The sequence below is a fragment of the Lagopus leucura genome, unplaced genomic scaffold (genome assembly GCF_019238085.1).
Source record: "Lagopus leucura isolate 7727_CA_CO unplaced genomic scaffold, USGS_WTPT01 Super-Scaffold_54, whole genome shotgun sequence".
NCBI lineage: Eukaryota > Metazoa > Chordata > Aves > Galliformes > Phasianidae > Lagopus > Lagopus leucura.
Genome location: NW_024962251.1, coordinates 4,859,910 through 4,875,108, shown reverse-complemented (window position 1 = coordinate 4,875,108; position 15,199 = coordinate 4,859,910). Strand labels below are relative to the sequence as shown.

The 15,199-nt window shown below is 39.3% G+C and overlaps 1 protein-coding gene across 2 annotated transcripts in view; it reads right to left on the bottom strand.

Moving 5' to 3' along the window:
• Positions 1 to 7,382: 7,382 nt before the first annotated feature.
• The window catches only part of ELAVL2 (ELAV like RNA binding protein 2), an 84,917-nt gene continuing 77,100 nt past the window's right edge, over positions 7,383 to 15,199 (bottom strand). The window contains exons 5-8 of one of the 2 annotated variants that reach the window (XM_042873888.1): positions 13,860 to 14,013; positions 11,363 to 11,588; positions 8,251 to 8,289; positions 7,383 to 7,812 (exon numbers count right to left, since the gene is read on the bottom strand). In XM_042873888.1, coding sequence (XP_042729822.1) covers positions 7,482 to 7,812; positions 8,251 to 8,289; positions 11,363 to 11,588; positions 13,860 to 14,013 — 750 coding nt within the window. In that variant the 3' untranslated portion in view covers positions 7,383 to 7,481. The remainder of the gene's footprint in view (positions 7,813 to 8,250; positions 8,290 to 11,362; positions 11,589 to 13,859; positions 14,014 to 15,199) is intronic. The other variant, XM_042873898.1, reaches the window with a different exon arrangement.

Genomic DNA, 15,199 nt, shown 5'->3' with positions numbered 1-15,199 from the left:
TCCTGCAGCAGACAGGGTCAAGAAATTTTCTCCCTTGCATTGGAAATAAAAGGAATGCACAGATTTGCAACCCCAGTAACAGAAGAACTAGGAACTGTTCTGACTGAAGAATCAGTATTTGTGCTTCTGGTGCTATATCTCAGGTTGTGTTTCATCTTTCCTCTCCTTCAGCTCCCAGGACAGGGACCTGGCATACAACACAACCAACACAACACCTTAACTCTCATTGCACAGAAACAAGACTGTTTTACTCTTTCCATATAGCTAATACTGTAACTCTTTGTCACACTAAGACAGCTGATGATTTCCCAGCATACACTTTCAGGAAGCTGCCTAGCATGTTTGGAACCTTCTCCACGGAATCACAGAGTGGCCAAGGTTGGAAGGGACCTCAAGGATCATGAATCTCCAACCCCCCTGCCACATGCAGGGACACCAACCTCCACATTTAATACTAGACCAGGCTGCCCATGGCCCCATCCAACCTGGCCTTGAACACCTCCAGGGACGGGGCATCCACAGCCTCTCTGGGCAGCCTGTTCCAGCACCTCACCACTCTCTCTGTAAAGAATTTCCCCCTGACATCCAACCTCAATCTCCCCTCCCTCAACTTAAAACCATTTCCCCTTGTCCTGCAGTTATCGACCCTTTCCAAGAGTTGATTCCCCTTCTCTTTGTAGGCTCCCTTTAGGTACTGGAAGGCTGCAACGAGGTCACCCCGCAGCCTTCTTGTCTCCAGGCTGAACAAGCCCAGCTCCCTCAGCCTGTCTTCATAGTGGACGTGCTCCAGTCCCCTGACCATCTTCGTGGCCCTCCTCTGGACCCTGTCCAACAGCTCCCTGTCTTTCTTGTACTGGGGCTCCAGACCTGGACACAGTACTGCAGATGGGGCCTCACAAGAGCAGAGCAGAGGGGGTCAAAGAGCACTCCGTTTATCTGACCTGTTTGTTACACTGCTATGAAGTTCATTTGGGAAGAGAGTAAATCAGACTAGTGAATGATTGAGAAATCTGGTATGAAATATGAGAAACAGTTGAAAACTAAGAGTAGGAGAGACTTTAAAGGTTAGAAAAGGACAGAGGCAATCATAAGGCCCAGGAGAAAGTAGAGCCACAGAGCACAGAACATGCCATGTCATGCAGAATACAGAATAGTTATATTTCAGTTTATTTGTAATCAATGTGATGATTACAAACAAGGCAATTAACGCAACAGCTGATGGAACGTATTACAAGCACACGGTTGGGATGTAGTCTCAGAGCTTCAAGATAGCATAATCTGTTTTGTGGCTATTGAGCGATAGCACCATGAACATGGATCTGAAAATTGAACTCACTTTAAGAGAATCTTTTGCTTATACAAAAGATTAAAGAAAGTCCACCATCAGTATTTTCAGCTATTGTTTCATGTGTAAGCAATCTTCTGCTTACGCTTATTTCAAAAAGAGTAAATCAAAATTCAAATCCGTAACATTTTGTTTTCTGGTAATAGATACAGATACTGCAGCTGTTTGCAATGTATATGCAGCACATCATTTCAAGACAGAGAATGACTGAACATGAAGTCACAGAGTAAATTCCTCATAAAATGTCGACTATTCAACATAGAAGACAGGCAGATTAAAATGGAAGGCAGAATCGTACAGCTTACTTTATCACAGTAGTACCATCACTAACACCAAGAATAAAAACAAAGCCTGCCAGTACACAAAGGACAGACAGCAGCAGGGAAAAAAAAAGCATTTCAACTTGACAAATCCCCTTCCTTCTGAGAGAACAAGCTGCTGGGGAATACTCTGCATTTCTAAAAGATAACTCCAGACTTCTCAGACAGATGGGCATAAAAAAGCTGAGGAACTGATTTTCAGGGCTACGTAGCTCTTGGTATTGGTATCCTGTAATATCAGCAGCTGGATGACCTGCAGAAGTTCCTATCAACAGAGCATTAAGTAACTAAATCACTGCACTCAAAGCAAGTTCTATAGGGGTCTACTGCCAAAATGAGAATAATTTAACAGTAGAATTTGCCTCAAATTAAAAAAGCATTTTTTCTGGTGTCTTGGTAAAGCACACAACATTTATAATCTACACTGTGAGAGCACTTCCAGCAGCTTTCCTTGCAGTACTACAGGGTCACAAGAAACACCCTGACATCAACTCACGCACAGAAAGCACGTGATGTTATACATAATAGAACACTTCCATGAACTTTCTGCAGTACTCCTTAGTTTTTAAAGCAGGGCTCTTCAAGAATAAAGTCTTCCATGTTCTTATTAATGTCTGAAGATACTGGTCAAAACCAGAATGCATAAGATGATATAGCAAGGCACCAGACTTGATCACCCAACTTTATGCTATCTCCTACACCACTGAAATTACTGATGGTGCTTCGAAAGTGCCAACTAGCTTATATGGCTTGCCTTTTTCATTAATATGTTTTCTCTTAAGTGTGGAGGTAACAGAAGTCAAGCCTTTCAGATCCAGACTACACTTCCCCCCCACAATAGACTCTTCTTACACATTATTAGATTCCCTATTCCATCTTCTCCAATCAAAAGACCTCAAACTTAAATATACCTTCAGTACGTAAGGGGAGCCCACAAAGAGGAGGGGAATCAACTCTTTGAAAGGGTCGATTTGAAACTCTTTGAAAGGTTGTCCCCTGCAGGACAAGGGGAAATGGTTTTAAGTTGGATGTCAGGGGGAAATTCTTTACAGAGAGAGTGGTGAGGTACTGGAACAGGCTGCCCAGAGAGGCCGTGGATGCCCCGTCCCTGGAGGCGTTCAAGGCCAGATTGGATGGGGCCCTGGGCAGCATGGTCTAGTATTAAATGTGGAGCTTGTTGGCCCTGCATGTGGCAGGGGGGTTGGAGATTCATGATCCTTGAGTCCCTTGCAACCCTGGCCATTCTGTGAAACCACCTCCAGCTTTGTTTCAAGCTGCTTCACTCTGATGACCTTCTATGTGCTAACAACACCTGCTGCCCAAAGCATTCGTCATCAGTGCAGTGCTGCTTTTAGAAAGATGCCATCTACTGCAAAGTTTAACTAGTACAATATAATTCTTGCTTTTAACATCCACACACTGAAATTTCAAATTTTAAGTGCCCCAACTGAACAGAAAAAGCATGCATAAAAGCTGCAACACTGGGTCAACAAAGGTGACAAGACCAACGTGTCCAATTCCAAGTTATCTTATGCATAATGGAACAGTTGACGCTGCCTTCATTCCTCCAGCAAATGTACAAAGAAAACCCTATTCTGTTGGCCTTAAAAGCTGCAAAATAATGTCAGGAAGTAACACCTGATTCTTGCTATTCAAAATTTTTTAGCTTTAGTCACCCATACAGTAAACCACAAGCAGCATGTTAAGTGATGATGTAGCAAAATGAAGATTTTAAACACTTGTCAGGTCTGCTGAGCAATACAGCTAAACAGACTTCATGGCCACTGGGTGTCACACATACTGTGAACATAACCAATGCTAACAGACAGCTTACCATTCAAAAAAGCATGTTCCCTCTTCACAATGGGAAAACGCTCTCATCAAAGGAAGGCCTTCCAAGATGCAGGTGGGAAGCTGATCTGCCACAGCTGGTTTCATTGAGTATAATTGAGTATATGTTTCGCAGAAGAGGACACAAGCCCCAAGCATGCTTCTGCTGTGACAAATCCTTCCACAAGTCCCCATGTTACCAGATGCCCCCAGGTCATAGTTCTCCCCTCTGCCAGAGTTGTGTTTCCTCTCTGAACTTACGGGGAGGTTCCTGGAATTCTTTTCAGATAATTACAACACTCCATCACCACATCCTCATGAATGGATTTCACATCATCTTCCATAGCTTCACCGTAAAATTTAAATACAGTGAGAAAAGTAGCCCTTCTGTAAGAAATCCCACCAGGTTCCCTTGTTCACCAGCTCTGACCAACCCAAGGTGCTCAGCAATCACTTTCCAGAACTGAACATTCTCCTGGACAACTGCATTTACAGCTGGTAGTTTTTGTGTTGCTCACTGACAGCTTGTTTACCTGCACCTAACCCTCAAAATACAAGCAGTTTTAATTTTACAACTGAAGGAGATTACAAAAGCACATTTTATCCTTATTTCCACATAACAATTCAACCAGGGACAGCCACTCAGCTGGTCTGAGCTGAGAACTAAAACTGCCTTTCTGTGAAAGCGTGCAGGCTGAACACAGGTCTCTGCTGGAAAATGAACTCCACATACAGCCACTCATTTCTTGCCAAAACCTGTAACTTGCACCACTTCAGTACTTCAAGTACCAAAGCACGTAACTGTATGAAGTCACCTTTCTGTATGTAAATTGTCTGTTAACAACAGGTGTGACTAACAGACATTTTGAGCTGTCCTTCACACTCACAAGCAAATCTATGTAAACTTGACTGCAATGCACTGCACTGATGGCAGTGCTCCATAGTGTAACATACACTACAGGGCTATCAATCCAAACACCCTCAGAGTGGAAATGTGAAAAAAGAGTGAATGAAAACTGTTAGAAGTTACATGCTGCATATGTCACTACTGGAGTTTTATTATCACTGATGAAAATTCCTTCTCATTCATTTGAGAAAAAAAAAAAATCAGTGAATTTAGGAGCATAAATACTTTAGAAGTTAGTAATAAATTCAAGCACCCTTCAAGTGCTGAGAAGGTGAAAGAATGAGGTAACTGGATAGCCATTAACCACGTATTCAAAGAACGGAGAAAACTCAGTAATCGAGCACTGCAGTGGAGAGTAAATCCTTCTCCCTTCTCTGTACTTTCCCAACACAACAGAGCACTGGTTTAGCTATGCTGGATAGCAGGAGGCCAGACAGACAGTAAATTCATTTTTCATGCTGTGTGTTTAACAATCCTCGTTTATTACACCTGCCTCAGCACTGAGTGGTCCATACAGTGCTGAGCTGAAAACACTGGACACGAATCCTAACACAACAGAACTGCTATGGAGGCCCACTGCGCTGCCTGCTTGTGGATAGCTAGCAACCTAGGCTAAGCTAGAACAAGCTTTGCAGACAGCTTCTGTTCAGGTTGCTCACCCATGAAGGCAGACAACACAACAAAACGTGCTCGTGAGGCTTTTCCCTTCAACTTGGTTTATTGATGTACTGAACATGAAAAAGTACAAAGAATCCAAACACAAAAGAAAACATGTACAACCTCTTTAAATACTCAACAGAATATATTTTCTATTCCAACAGATGTGAATTAACTATACATCTTCAAATAAATACCAACCTTACATTTTACTAAGTGCTCTGATAACACTGTAAAGTGAAGCCCAATTTACATGCCTTCTCATCAATGCCGTTGTTTGCTAGAGTAGTATAAGGAAAGAAGCATGTTGCTATTGTTTTCCCTATATTGGAAAGATTGTGTTTCCTATAGTATATACAATTTAATGCAGAAGAGCTTTAACAATCTAAATGCACCTAAGAATGAGGAAGTGCTCACGAAGCCAATTAATTTTCAAATAGCATTGAGGGGTCAGCATGAAAACTCGCTTACTCACTTTAGCACGCGCTTCACAGTATATGTACTGTACTATACTGAAAAATTTATAACTACAATTTAAGAGAATAAGAACCAAACGCAACTGCAAAGATAGTGTACAACTATGTCTATGCATAGAGCACTGCTTTTTTCTAAGGGGAAGCATATGAGCATCTCAGTTTATACAAAAAGCAGGATGTAACTATATAGTTTTCAGTGCATCCTGGCAAAGGCATCAAAACCCTCAGCTTTTTTTTCCTCCTCAAAAATTTAATGTAAGCTAGATGCTACTCAGAAAATATTCTGTAATTCTTTAATTTCTTCAGTACATGGTAAAGACTTTCTATGTCCCCAAGTAGTGAGTTAAGCATTATACAAAGTTAAATTTCAGTAGCATACAGGTGTTTATGGGTTTTGTATGAAAAATGTAAGGAAATCTGTTCAAAACTTATGATTATACTTGTTTTTAACCACAAACATATTTATAACCCAAAATGTAGCATCACTATAAACAGCTGAAGCTAGACTATCTACAGACAAAAATAGCAACAGACCTGATGCACTGTAAATTCAAGTCCCCAGGACAACGAAAATGAATAAGCAGACCTCAAGTAACAATGTTAATGCCATTTACAAAGAAAAAACTCATACAAAAACATTCAGAATTGACCACCACTTGGCATGTAAGTTGAAAAATAAACAGAAATCCAAATTAGCTGAAAGGTTCTTAACTCAAGATCTTATTTACATTACACAAAGCTCAGGTGTTAGCCTTGAATAGAACTTTCAAAATACCTCCAAACACACCCAACTGCTGTGCAACCCATGCACAATGTCTTTTCTTAAGACAAAACAATTCTTCAAACAATAGCAAGTACATCACTAAACACCATGAGCTCTATCTGAAGGGAATTCTTTAGGAAGAACAGATTTTTTTTTCCCCCATCTCGTAGTATTTAAGTTTCCTGCTTGCTCTTATATAGATTTTTTTTTTTTAGTTAACTCTTGTTTCAAAATCACAAGTTAATGTGAGCTACTTATATAACCAGGATGATCAAAAACTTCACTGATGATTACAAAAATGAAACCAACAGTGCATCCCATCAACTCTACTTATTAATAGAAATGTCTCAAATTAATTTCTACATCATAAATCTTTCTAAATTTTCCCCCAACAACTGCAAATTTCCTGGTAAGTTTTAAAAGCTCACAAGGTGTCATATGAAGAGATTTCTCAAAGTATTCAAATCAAAATATTTGTTCCAGGACCAGTAAAAAGTTTCTCCAAATTTTTTTTTATCTTTTCTTTTTTATAAAAATAGATGCTTTTTTTTTTTTTTTTTTAAATCCACATCAAAGAGGCTCTTATCTCTTTGGCAAGGTACTGCTTTACGAAAAGTTCTCCAGTATTCTTACAATAAGGTTTTATAATGTGTTTCCCTACCCAACCCAAACACTAACTAGAAAATAAATACTGCGTATAACTTTATAAATAAGATGTGAACTTCAAATATTCTCAACAACAACAACAGCAACTCATCAAGTTGTAAATTAAACACATGGCAGATCAAGATATTATAAAATAAACTTAAGTAGTCTAACACAAAGCCTCAAGTATTTACTCATAGGTTAATGGCAATCATGTAATAAAAAAAAAACAAACAGAAAACTTCTTCCCTTAGCTGAAACATTTTAAAAGGTCCACCTTCTTCAAAGAAGGCAATAGAATGCACTGTAACAGGTAAAAACCCTGTACCTCTTTTCAATATTCAAACACAAAAGGTATTTAAGAAGTTCTAATTCAAACATTAGCAATAAAAAAATCTCACATATTCTTAGGATGCTAAGTAGTCATTTTATCCCCATATCCACACTGATATACAACAAGGCATTTACTAGCAGAAAGCTTCTCATAAACTGCCTTCGTTGTACAGATTTCAAATGTTAATGCACTGAGAATAACTTGCTAGGCCTTGTGCGTTTTGTTTGTTTTAAAGGAGACCTGCAGCACTCTATCCCCAAGGCGGTATCCATTCAGGCTCGCTATGGCCATAGCTGCCTCATCATAGTTTGTCATCGTCACAAACCCAAAGCCTTTGCACTTATTGGTGTTAAAGTCACGGATGACTTTCACGTTGGTTACTGCTCCGAAGGGTCCAAACATCTGCCAGAGGATACTCTCATCAGCATCTGGGGCCAAATTGTACACAAAAATGCACCATCCGGTTCCTGCGTGTCCAGGGATGTTAATTCCAGCCAAACTGGTCATTCCATCTATGGTCATGGGGGGAAACCTACTGAAGAAAGAGGGGAAACGAAATAAAAACAGAGCAGCTGTTTTAAGGAAATCAAAAGCAAGGAAGTTTCAAGAAGAGGAAAGGATAGAGGGCTTTTCACAGGTAGCTGGGACTTATCGGCTGGAACAGTAAAGCAATTTGGGATTTCTATCATTCATCTACACAAAATACAGTGCATAGGATGACACACAGATGTGGGAACAGTGTTTGGTTTGGATGAAATGGAAGAACTAAAGAAAAGCATGCTAGAACACCAGAGAGGATTAAGTCACTTGGAATATGGAACAAAAGCTTTGTCTTCCATGCACGGTGCACCAAAACGAACAACTTCAGATGAAGTCTCAAGAAGCAAAAATAAGTCTTAACGAAAAAGTAATGACAGTCAAAATATTTTCTCTTAATGAATTAGCTATTATGAATAGAATGGTTCATTATTACCTCTTTACTCCATAAGCCATGTTGAGCAGATTGTCCAACCTGAAAAATAGTCAGCAAAACTGTTGTAACATGAAGGGTTGGAAAAGTCTCGAGGAAATCTGGTACATTATTACCAGCTCCTCTGCACTGCTTCTACAGGTGCTCATTAATAGCTTGAATACCACCAATACAAAAATACAAAATACTACACAGTTAATGTAACACTAAACAGATGTTCTTATGTAGCATCCACAATCTCAACTAATTCCGTTCAGGAAGGCTGAACTGATGATAGCTGTGCACCAAGTCAAATAATACCATAATAGCAGCATAAAGTTGCAGTATGTACACTTCAGCAAAACCTTCCAGATTACACATTTGTTTCTGATGAAGACTTTACTGATACTTCTCTCAGTATGGTGACACGAATATCTAGACAGAAATAAGGTTCTGGAACACCAGCAAGTAGTGGAACGTGCATTGCAAAAAAAAATTATTATTTTTTTTAACTATTTTTTACTCTTCTCTGGACTAAACTCCTTCAGAATACTGATATGTACAATACAGGCTGTGAACTTTCTCTCCATCTCTAGACCCTCTGGAGCTACCTAGCCAATATCTGAAGCAAGCAGTGCCTTCTACTGCTATTATAATAACTTCAGTACTAAAATACAATCTGCTTCTCCAAGAAAAACGTATTCCCTAAAGAAGCTCTTATTTCTTCCTGGCAAAGCTCAGATGTGAAGAGGACACCTTTTGCTGAAAGGTTACCTCCAGGATGCCACAAAATTAAGTGAATAAAGACTTACATGATGTGGTTTTTAGCTTACAGCCATCTTGCAGATCTGTACCTCACCGTTATTTTTCTCCAGTAATGAACTTTAAGAACCAGTGGTAGTATAAGGAATCCAAAGCCAAAGACTGTAATTGCATAATTCGTGCACCAAAAAAAATAAACAGTGAAATGAAAAACAATTTGGTCTTACTTGCAGGTAAGTGAGGACCAAACTACAGAATATCTTGATTTTGCAGTGAACAGGGTTTGAAGGACGTATGCACAAGACAGAAAGGCACTAATCACTAGAAGAGCTTAGGGAGAAAAGAAAACTGCCTGCCAACAATCAGCAGGCTTTGGGATTACATAAATCCACTCTCACTGAAGATCTGGAAGTGAGAGAAAGATGAATTCCAGGAATACCATCAGCTACAGGTATTTGCTGCACAAGGGGCTGAGGACTGCATACAGTAACCTATGCCAACCTAACTGCTTTCATCAGTTACTGGATGGCCTTAAGAGATTTGGGAAAAATGGAATTCACCTGACGATTTTTAAGGATGCTTTCAGCTACACAACCTAAAGGATCTGAGGAACAACTGCAGGTAGGGCTGCTTTCAAAAGCCCAGACCAACATTTCTGTTAAGCATTTTGGTGACCCTTTTGTTCCTCACTACTAAGTATACACTGCTTGTACATTTTCAGACCTCCACCAACTTAACTACAGACTGTACAATTGCATTGGGTCATCCTGCTAGCATCCAAAATTTCAACAGCCAGGATTTTCCTTTTTTTTTTTTTTTTTTTTGCATGTGAAGGACATGGAAGACCTGAGCTGTCAGTGCAAACTGAGCTACACCAATAGCAGCAGCTGAAACGCTGCAATGATGGCACAAGCAAATCCCAAATGTAAGACATCTCTCTTGACAGTTACCAACATGTAAAATTTATCAAGGCTGTCTCTTCCAGCAAACAGAAGCCTGAAAAAGAAGAAAGAACTAATGTCTGTTGTTCCACTTTCACTGTCTGATCAGTTGGTTCTCCATCAGCTCAGCCTTTTACTTCTTCCATATCCACCAAGGAGAGAACTCACCCCTGTCACCCAACCCATGCCTGATATGCACTTGATACTACCTGCTACAATTATGCTTTTAAGAGGAGCAAATTGCAACACCTCCTCATGGTTGTTGCAAGCATTAACTTCACGTTTAACATCTTACCAAAACACATCCAGATAAATTTAAACTGGCATTCACAAAAATGCACTGTTTAATAAAGAAGAATCACAAACAACCAAAAATTTAAAAGTTTCAATGCCTGATGTTGCAGAAGATGGCTATTATATTGCAATTACATCATTATTCTTCCTAAAGAAGCGGCACGAACATTCCCCAAACACTGAATACAAGCAGTATCCCTCAGTGCTGACCTCCAGCGCTGTTGAGCACTTGTGGCACAAAGGCTGATAAGCTGGAAAGAGTCTGGAAGCTCTGCTAGAACACTGTCCATGAGCTCTGATCACCGGGACCTAAAAGGAAGGGTGGCCCACACACAGCTTCTCAAGGCTGCTACGTTCTCTTCTTTCTAAGCACACAGCAAGCTGATTTTGTTGTTTGAAAAATCCAATAGCACACCTTGGAGCGTACCAACAGCACATTCCAGTAGCATGGTTGGGGTGGGGGCTGAAAATAACCTATCAAAGTCACTGAAAACAGCAAGACACTCAGAAATGCAGGTAATACGTTTTGTTTCACTCTCCTCTTGCCATTTGTACTTTTGAATATATTGAGTCTTCATAAGGAACTATATGCTGCAGTTTCCACACAATCAGACATATATCCACAAAAACAGGTGCAAAAGATACCTGAATTTTGGAATATGGGAAGACACTAGCATGCACTCAGTAATAAGCCAGGATAAAACCTCGAAGACAGAATGGGGAAGAAGTACAAGAGTTGAGGAAGTGAAGGATGGCTGTGGCATATCATATGGCTAAGAGATACATTTAATTACTCATGTCACTATTGACTGAATCAGCTTTCAAATTAATGAAGGAAGCACAAAATTAAAAGCATCCTTAAGTGATTTGTACTTTTTAGTGACTGTCTACAGTAAAAAGAATGTTATCTCGTTTTTAACAATAAATAGGTTTACTAGATGCTTTCCAGCCATCAACAGGTTGGAACACATTTTTCTCTTTCAGCTATATTCTTGGAGCATAGCTGCAGAAACTCCATGGGTTTCTTTCATACAAATAACAGAGAACAGGAAGAGGACAGAGAAGAAATCAAAGAGTGCAGGGAAACCAACTGGGAAGATACATTTTCCAGCTTAGTTAAACAGAAGTATCTGACTTACCTAAAACGTTGAGCCTGCTGAGCTAGAGGTGCTGGATACCTTCTGTTTGGAGAATGGTACAGCTGGGAAAGGATGGCTTGATTGGTTTTTTGGCTTGGATTGTTAGCAAACTTCACAGTAATGGGCTCTGTGGCAGCTGGAGGCTTCTGGCCATTCAAGCCTTTGATAGCTTCTTCTGCCTCAATACGTTTGTCAAATCGGATAAACCCCACACCTCTTGACATACCTGCATACAGTGAAGGAAACTAATAAATTCGGAGGCACATTTGACAATATTTGATTCTCTCAATGAGTGCTATAAACAGTTGCTGAATTTTTAGCTTACTAGAACTGGTCATACACTGGTAGAAGTAAGACTTTTTAGAAAAGTGTTGCAGTGCTTGTTTTTCGGGTTGCGTTGGTTTATTTAAATTATACGAGGCAAGCTGCTTAGAAAGAAGCCATGGAAGTCTGAGTCAGAGTATATGCTGAAACAGTCATTTTAGAGGAATGGAAGCGAACCCAGAATTGCAGAACTCATTTGCACTGTAACCTCTGTTCAGTTGGTGCTACTCTGCAGTATCTAAGTGATTTACAGAACCCCCATAAATATAGTCTACTCCCTAGAAAGGAGAAATGCCTTATGTTCTCTTGCAGCATCCCTTGAAGTTCACTTTGAAGCAAATATGGTAGAAGAACACAAAGAACACAAGAGTGTTCTAGGTTGCAGTAATAGGAATTACAGGACAAGTTTATTTCTGCAAGGGAAAGACTCCCTTTCAACATACAAACGTGTTTTTGTTGGGATGTTTTTGAAGGCAACTGATTTTTTTGGGCCACAGACTCTTCATGGGAATAGGCCAGTCAAAAATAACAGGCAGGGAGATCAGCAAGTATTTATAGAAAGTCTTAGGGAAATAACTCAAAACCTCATCCTGCTGCTTGGATATAAACATACTGAGGTGTCAATACTTGCACCTACCACATTAAAGCTTCTACGTCTAGTATTACTTTTTGTTGTGTGCTCAGTTTAACAGTCCTGAATCCATTTAGAAGCCTCTTACATTTCTGTTCATGAATAAGCAGGCAAGTTTGAAGTTTGTCCTCACTTTAGAAAGGCATTAACTAGAAGAAATATTCTGTTCATAATCAATGATAATTAAATGAAAGTGACAACAAATGAACAGGCATAAGAAAGCTCTAGAGGCAAGTGTCACAGTCTCAACTTCGCATTTTTCATCCATCAGTTTTTGTCACAACTTTATTATTCATACCATTCTGAGTCTCTCTTCCATTCTTCTTAGCAAGTTTGAAAAAACCTTAACCTGAACAATCCATGTCAGAGAACCACTGTGTTCCAACTGGGATGAGTATGAGTACTTAGAATTACAGTAAACATTTTTAGAAGTTCACGTGTACTTATTAGCCCCCATCAAATGCCACTCTTTCTGTGCAATATACAAAAGCACTCTGGAAGCAGTTATTTGTTGAACAAAGATTAGAAATATGTCCAGCAAATCTACATCTTCTACAAGTCAGTGCTTTGCATCTAACATTCATTTTCATGTTTCTCTCTCCTCGAAGCGTCAATATTGAGATTTATGTTAAGTGCAAAAAAAAAAAAAAAAAAAAGCCTGGGCAGTCAACTATAGGCCAGCCAACCATCAGACAATCACATACATGTAATATTTTCAAAGTAAGGTTATTTGAAAACTTAAAGCCAGCATGAAAGTTCAGCATAGATGTTTTACTGCCCTAGTCTGAAGAGTAACCACCAGTGTCACTGACATTCATTTACTTATTAGAAACACAACCTAGACTGTAACTCACCTTCTAAAGCTTATTTCTATTTATACATGCAAAAGACACTCTGAACACATTTATATGGTGTGTGAATGTGGTTCCCAGGCACATGGATTAGTAGTGGGCTTGCTACTGTTATACTGACAGCTAGACTTTGTGATTTTCAGTGTCTTTTCCAATCTAAATAATTCTGTGGCTCTTTAAGGCATTGCTAAATGCAGAGTTGAACTGCTCCTGAGGAATTCAATATTCATGCTCTTCAGAGTGTCTCAAGTGACCAAGGCAACCATGAAGACAGTCTTAATAGCAACTAACAGTCCACACCTTTTGTAATTCAAGCCTCCAAGAACCAGCAGTGCATTTCTGCATAAAGTTATTTTTTAAAAAAATACATAGTAGCATTTCATAAGGAGTATGGGGACTACTTTTACATAGAAGTTTGGAAAAGAAGATGATAGCAGCTGTAGATTTATTACAAGACATGAAACAGGATTCAAACCTGCACCTATGTGGTGGAAATGACTCAAGCTGGCTCATGATACTCCACAATCTATTTTTGTCCATTCATATTTATGAACAATTGTAGCAGAAGTTTCCATTTTTTAGCCCTTATACAGCTTTTATACATTTCAGAGACAAGACTACTGTACTGAAAGGTGAAATATTTTTCACATTGCTAGTCCAAGAATGAGAGCACACAAAGCTGCCCACTTACCAGTGAGCTGGTCAACTAAAATACGAGAAGTTATAATGCGTCCATACTGGGAAAAGAGTTGTTCCAGTTCCTTCTGAGTCATTGTTTTGGGAAGTCCACTAACATACAAGTTTGCATCTCTGATAGAAGCTGAACTTGGTCGCGCATAGGAAACCTAAGAAGAACATGAAGTAATAAACATGAACACATCCAAAATACTTGGAATAGAACAAACCACACTGTTCTGAGATACTGAAGTGTTTTTCAGGATAGACACTTCACAATGACAGCTGTAAGACGGGAATGCAACACAGATCAGAAGTTGATTGCATAAACTCATACGTAACCTGTAACTTAAGCAGTGTTCTTAATAGAAGAGAAAAGCAAGGTATATATACACCAAATCTATATATAAAGTGTTATTTCTGAGCAATTTTAAGATTAAAGAGGATTAATACCTAAAAATACTTTAATATCTAAAACTACCATTAACAACAAAAAATACCAGGGATACAGTCTTTGACAATTCAGATATCAAAGCAAAGACAGTATGAAGCACTTACAGATCTGAAGATGTTGGAGTACTAACTCTGCCCACTCTAAACGTACAAAGCTCACTATCAAATGACATAAAATCACCCAGAAGGTAAAAATAAACAGTCGCATTACTAAAAATGTGCAGCAGAAGAGGTAATGCAACAAGGAACAGCCTGAGCTGGAAAGGACCTCAAAGCCCACCCAGGTCCAAGTTTTACTTGCTGCCTCAAAGTGCTTGCCAGATAGAAATTTCGTAAAATCTATTACATTCAGCTCTTAAATATATCATGTACAGTTACAGGGCTCAGTATCTCCCAATGAAGTCCTGACAAGTTTTACCTGTTACAAAAAACACCACAACTGGGCACACACTAGTGGAACAGGATAGAACAAATTGCTTAGGGGCTTATCTTATACAAAATATAAGGGTAAAAGGATTCTTAAGGAGTAGTTAGATTTATCCCCTTTCTCCTCCATAATTCAGGCTCTGTGCAGCTGAAATTCGATTCCATAAATCTACCTTTTGCCTAGCCTTGAATCTATTTTCAGATGCTTCCCACTTCGTTCACACATAGGTCAAAGAACTATAAGGCCCCTGTGTAAGGTGAAAGCAAAACAAAAAGCAATTAAGACTGATTGCCCCAATACCTGAACAAGCACTATCCTCAGTGCTGTTTTAATCATACGACCTACTAGAGAGGCATTATTAAAGGCTGTCTTGCTGAATGGGGCTGACCTACAAAAATTCTATCTGTCCAACTTCAGACATGCTCAAACACAGAACCCTATGAGGTGCACTACCTTCCCCTCTAACACAAAAGCCA